Source organism: Lucilia cuprina, chromosome 2, assembly GCF_022045245.1.
Source record: "Lucilia cuprina isolate Lc7/37 chromosome 2, ASM2204524v1, whole genome shotgun sequence".
In the NCBI taxonomy this organism is placed as follows: Eukaryota; Metazoa; Arthropoda; class Insecta; order Diptera; family Calliphoridae; genus Lucilia; species Lucilia cuprina.
Genome location: NC_060950.1, coordinates 17,014,195 through 17,020,909, shown reverse-complemented (window position 1 = coordinate 17,020,909; position 6,715 = coordinate 17,014,195). Strand labels below are relative to the sequence as shown.

General features: G+C 32.9%; 1 protein-coding gene across 1 annotated transcript in view; it reads right to left on the bottom strand.

The window, feature by feature from the left end:
• The window catches only part of LOC111678717 (fibronectin type-III domain-containing protein 3A), a 332,499-nt gene extending 325,994 nt beyond the window's left edge, over window positions 1–6,505 (bottom strand). Inside the window, exon 1 of the mRNA XM_046945861.1 lies at window positions 4,079–6,505. Coding sequence (XP_046801817.1) covers window positions 4,079–6,293 — 2,215 coding nt within the window. The 5' untranslated portion in view covers window positions 6,294–6,505. The remainder of the gene's footprint in view (window positions 1–4,078) is intronic.
• Window positions 6,506–6,715: the final 210 nt, after the last annotated feature.

Genomic DNA, 6,715 nt, shown 5'->3' with positions numbered 1-6,715 from the left:
TATAGTCAAGACTATAGTCTATAGTCAAGACTATAGTCTATAGTCAAGACTATAGTCTATAGTCAAGACTATAGTCTATAGTCAAGACTATAGTCTATAGTCAAGACTTTAGTCTATAGTCAAGACTTTAGTCTATAGTCAAGGCTATAGTCTATAGTCAAGACTATAGTCTATAGTCAAGACTATAGTCTATAGTCAAGACTATAGTCTATATTAAGACTATAGTCTAGACAGTAGTCTATAGTGCTAAATATAGACAATAGTCCAGAATATAGTCTATAGATCAGACTATAGTCTTGACTATAGACTATAATCCTATAGTCAAGACAATAGTCTATAGTCTACAGTCTAGATTATAGTCTACAGTCTAGACTATAGCCTACAGTCTAGACTATAGTCTACAGTCTAGATTATAGTCTGTAGTCAAGACTATAGTCTATAGTCAAGACTATAGTCTATAGTCAAGACTATAGTCTATAGTCAAGACTATAGTCTATAGTTAAGACTATAATCTATAGCCAAGTCTATATTCTATAGTCAAGACTTAAATCTATTGTTCACACTAGTCCAGAGGATAGTCTTTAGTATAGACTGTAGTCTATAGTGCTAAATATAGACAATAGTCCAGAATATAGTCTATAGGTCAAACTAGATTATAGTCAATAGTCCTGTCGAGACAACTTTCAGGATTTTGTCAAAAATATTCAAACAAATTAATGTACAGCCTTCGTATATTACAACATAAATGTAAAGTGTAAATAGTATGTATGAAACCAATTTACATGTAAGTAAAATACAATACTTGTTGTAACTTTAGCAAATGTCTGATGATAACTTGCCTCAAACTAACTTAATTTCATGAAATATTATAAGTTTTTGATTCAATTCCAAATAGAGTTTTAGCAAACTACACGCACACATACATACATACATAAACGTACATACACACACATATATAATTCAACTAACAACTATAAAATAATAAAAGAAAAAAAACAAATAAACAAAAATAATAATAAAATGAAATTTCTATAAGAAATTTTATGGTTGTAACAACTTTGTAAAACATAAATTTTAACGAGTAATAGTTGTTGAGTAAATTTACGCAGAACCACAGTTACTAACCGAAAAAATATATAAATTATTATTACTGCATATTTCAACAACTACAACAACTAACTAACTATGAAACAAATATATATAGAGAATAATAATAATTTCTAGTAAAATTAAAAAAAAAGAGACATACATAGTAGAGTGACTTGAAGTAATAAATACGTGCGTGTAAATCATTATTAAATGTTACAACTGAGCCGAACTGAGCGTTTGTTTGGGGCCAAAAATTATTTGGAAAAAGTTTTTGTGCCAATATGTTGTTTTTTATTACTTTTAGTTTAATTTTTTTAAGTGTGATAATTGTTTCGTTTATTTTCAAGAAGATGAGAATTAAATTTAATATATTTTAAACGTATCCTTCGATCACAAACAAAATTTTGAAAAATCCTCAATTTTGATGCTAAAGATGTCTTAATTTTATAAAATCAATATTTATCTTTTGTAGTTACAAAATATCAATGTTACACATAATATCCAACCCCATGTATTTTATCTAACTCATTATTAACTAATATTTCGTCATCTATTTTGGTTAAATACTTACACTTTATGACATCTGCAATAACAGTGACAGAGAGAGAGAGAGAGAAGTTAAAAAGTATTGAAATCAAAAATCTACATAGAAAAACTTATACATGGACTTCAAGGCACCAAAAATGCATTTATTGGGAAACATTTCAACGTTCAAATGTATAAGGGTGTCTTTTTCAAACAAAAAGTACATGCGGCCATTAGAGAAAGGCAATGGTTTTCATTAATGTTTTGAACTAACTAAATAACTAACTAACTAACTTACTAACTAACTAACTAACTAACTAACTAACTAACTTACTAACTTACTAACTTACTAACTTACTAACTTACTAACTATCTATCTATCTATCTATCTATCTATCTATCTATCTATCTATCTATCTATCTATCTATCTATCCATCCATCTATCTATCTATCTATCTATCTATTTATCTACCTATCTATCTATCTATCTATCTATCTATCTATCTATCTATCTATCTATCTATCTATCTATCTATCTATCTATCTATCTATCTATCTATCTATCTATCTATCTATCTATCTATCTATCTATCTATCTATCTGGGAAACTGTTGTAGTTATAATCTTATTATTTAGCAAAACTACCTTTAACATTCATATAAACTGGCTGGATTTTAGGGGCGTGATAACTCCCATATAAACTAATAAAAAATCTTATAAAGCTACAACCTTAAAATTTAAAAAAAAATGTTGAAGAAAATTTGACGAACTTCTATTATCAAAATGAACTACACTAATATACATGTCTACAAAATATCTATTTATTATGAATGATTTGCTGCTGCTATTGCTGTATTACAATACAACCTAAACCAAACAATTGCCATAAAATCTAACTAGAAATCAACCGCAAATAAAAAATCTAAAACAGAATGTAAAACAAGAGTAACAACACAACAAAAAAGCATTACTAAATATTACTGTGAGATGAAAAGAATCCTTATAAAGACAAATATAGTAAAAGAAAATATAAATAAAAACCAACATCTGCATACGCAGCAGGATGTGGTCAAGATGGCGGCATATGCATGGACGACGTAATCTACATAACACAAACGCACTAACACACACATTTACAATTACAATAAGTATCAGGAATTGTTAAAAAAAGCATCTTTGGGCCTTTTTAATCTTATTCTCAATTTTTGTACGAATCACGTATGAAAATAATCAGCTAAATCTACATATTTCGACCAACAAGTTTAGGCCTATTGAAAGGCCACCCCTTTATACAATTCTCCTCACTGGCATAGGAACGAATGTGTTAAAGCGCTACAAGCTGTGTTACAATAACTAGAAAGAGAATTGCACACAAATCGTATTGAATATGTTACATTTTTCTATTTGTTTAACAAAAGCTGTAATAATAAAGCTGATGAAACGGTCTTGTCACAATTCGTTATAAACATGAAACGAATTGATTAATCCTTTACTCTGCATATAGAGTAAATGCGAATATAAGAAATGCATAAGAACAGTATAAAAGGACTTTGCTTCAACTATCAAAGTCTCTTAAAAGAAATTAGATTAGATCATGACTTAAAAATGATCTAGGTTATAGTCCAGATAGTCTATACTATAGTCCAAACTATAGTCTATACTATAGTCCAAACTAAAGTCTATACTATAGTCCAGACTATAGTTTATGCTATAGTCTAAACTATAGTCTATACTATAGTCCCGACTATAGTCTATACTATAGTCCAGACTATAGTCTATACTATAGTCCAGACAATAGTCTATACTATAGTCCAGACAATAGTCTATACTATAGTCCAGACAATAGTCTATACTATAGTCCAGACAATAGTGTATACTATAGTCCAGATTTTAGCCTATATTATAGTCCATACAATAGTCCATACTATAGACCAGTCTATAGTCAAGAATATAGTGTATAATATTGTCCAGACCATACTTTAGTCCAGACTGTAGTTAATACTATAGTCCAGACTGTAGTCTATGCCAAAGTCCAGATTATAGTCTAACCTACAGTCCAAAATATATTTTATCCTAATGTACAGACTATAGTCTATAGTCTATTCTAAAGTCTAGGCTTTAGTCCATACTATAGTTCAGACTATAGTCCAGACTATAGGTCATACTATAGGCTATACTATAGTTCAAACTATTGGCTGGAATATAGTCTATACTACTTATAGTCCAAGATATATACTATAGTTAAGGCTAGTTTAGACTATCATAGACAATACTATAGTCCTGTAAACTATACTACTATATTTATTTTAGACTAAAACCATATTGTTGTCTATAAGACATTGCTCTCGATTTAGGTATATTTCAAGATATTCAAAACTTCTTAAAGTGACTGCCACTCTAATCAAAATATGACTATTGAACAGAAATAAAAAAAATATGATTCGTGATAAAAAGTACACTCACCCCGAAATATCTTCCGTTTGCCAGCAATCTGTAGAGGCAATGAAACGCCAGCATCCAATTGCAAAACAACACGAGGAGCTGCAGAAGTAGTTGCTATAGCAGCCGTTGATGAAGATGTTGTTGCTGCTGCCGATGTAGATGAGGACGATGATGAAGAGTTTGAGGCCTGAGTTGAAGTAGTTGATTTTATGCGTAATGGAGAATTTTGTGAATTTGCCAACGATGACTTATGTAGTTGTTGCTGTTGTTGAGTTAGATGATGCGAATGGTGATGATGTTGTTGCTGTAGATGGTGATGAAGTTGTGCCTGATTTTGTTGGTGTTGTTGTGTTACAGCATGATATTGAGCTGTTACAGTTAAAGGATATTGTGAAGGATTTAAACAAACAGTATTTTGTTGCTGCATTATGTTGTTGGGGTTAGATGTTGATGCAGTTGATGCTTGATTTGTTATTGGCGACAGGGGTGTTGTAATTGTAACAGCTGTTGGTGGTGGTCCATGAGCTGGACATATTGAACGTAATTCACCATTAAAATCCATATAAATGGGTGTTGTTGTAACTGTGGCTGTAGCATTGTTACTGGCTGAATTATTGGGTTCTAGCAAAGGCCATGTGTTCACACCACCACCACTACCTCCAGTACTACCAACAGCCGATATTAAATGTATCGGTAGAAGATGCTGATGATGGTGAGAGGCCGGATTTGTTGCGGCCACATTAATAACAGCAGCAGCTGTTGCCGTAGATGATAAATTGCCATTATTATTTGTTGTTGAAGCAGTGGCAGCAGCTGGCAGGTGTATGTGGGGCATACCCTGACCTGCTAAAGAGGCAGCAGACATTGCCAAAATATTTTGAGCACAGTTTTGTTGATGGTGATGTTGTGGATGAGTAGGATTAAGGGTCTGTAAAATATGTTGATGCTGTGGTTGCAAATGATGATGCTGTTGAGCTAGAAACAATTGTTGTTGTTGTGAGGGTGACACATGTTGCTGTTGCAGTATATGCTGTTGATTTGCTGTATTTAAGCACAAAGAGTGCAGCATGTTGTTAGCCAAAATTTGTTGTTGTTGCTGCTGTTGGTGATTCTGCTGATAGTAGATGGTTGTTTGCTCATAATTTACCAAAGTAGATGAGCTGGAAGCTCCGCTTGCAGGCTTAGTCTCTTTACTTTTAATGGCTGCTGGCTGAAATGGCGGCGCCAAAGGTGTCAACTTAGACTTTAAAGCCTTTAAAAGAGTCTTGGTAGGCGTGGGTGTTTTAACACTAACCGTTGGTTTACTTTTCGCTTTCGTTTCCCGTTTTTCGACACGTTTCGTTTGAGTCAATTCCCGTGACACATCACAATTTAAACTTTGCATTAAACGTTCCGCTGCAGTTATACCCGTAACACGCGCCGTATTGTTATTATCATCCACACTACGATTGGAGGTCGAAGCACTTCCCGAACCAAAACCCGAACGTTTACTACGCTTAAAGGGTGAATTACCTACCGAACAGGATTCAGATTTTGTTTTAAATTGTGTAGACTTCTTAGATTTGCTCGTTTTATCATTATTATAAAATGCCTGAGCATTATCAATGACTTGATAGCTTTCGCCAATAAAGGCCACCAGTTCAGAGCAGGAGAAATTCAATGCAGGATTAACATAGATAGGTGTCGAGGCCTGTATATTTTGAGAGCTACTAGGTAATTCTAGATGGTCATTGGCTTCCTCTCCCACTTGCTTTGATTCAGTTTCAGTTACATTTGCTAGTTGTTCGTTTTGATTACGTTTACACTCCTTAGCATTTCTGCACTTGACATTATTAGCGGCAGTATGTTTACCCTCACAATTGTTATCGATAACTTGTTCGATTATGCGAAAATTTTCAAAATCTATTATACGTTCCTCATACACACAGCTGCGAGAATAATTTGGCAGGTCACTTTCATCCATATCATCAGCTGTATCGTCACCATCACCATCATCATCCTCTCCATCTCTCTCGCCATCGTCATCAGATTCTTTATTATGATTACTAAAGAAACCATTTTCCACAATCGATAACACGTGGTGAGCACCGCCCTCACCACTACAGAAACACACGCAGTTACTAGAAGAGCATTCTAAATTACCATTTTCCATGTTTGGCGATATCTCGACCTCATGACTGGCAATAGTAGAGCTGTTCTTGTTTAATAATTCCTCAACAATATCCAGGTTTTTCATTTCACTTTCTAAACTATTTTCATAGATTTTATTCTGCAATGGTAATTCTTTAATTATCTTATCATCATTAATCCCATTAATTTTTGCCTTTAATTTAATTGTTTCACACTTATTATCTTCCTGGCTGCCAGTTTGTATTGTATCATTTTCTACGCTTTGTTCCACGTTAGGTTCCCTGCCATTTATTTGTAAAGCTATCGTAAGTTTATTGTTTTCCTGTAAAGAAAAAACAAATAATTATTTTATTTAATATTAAAACAATTAAATCTTCAAAAATCTGATATACATACATATGTCAGAACTGAAGAAGAAAAGAACTAGAACTGAACTAGATCTGAACTAGATCTGAACTAGAACTGAACTAGAACTGAACTAGAACTGAACTAGAACTGAACTAGAACTGAACTAGAACTGAACTAGAA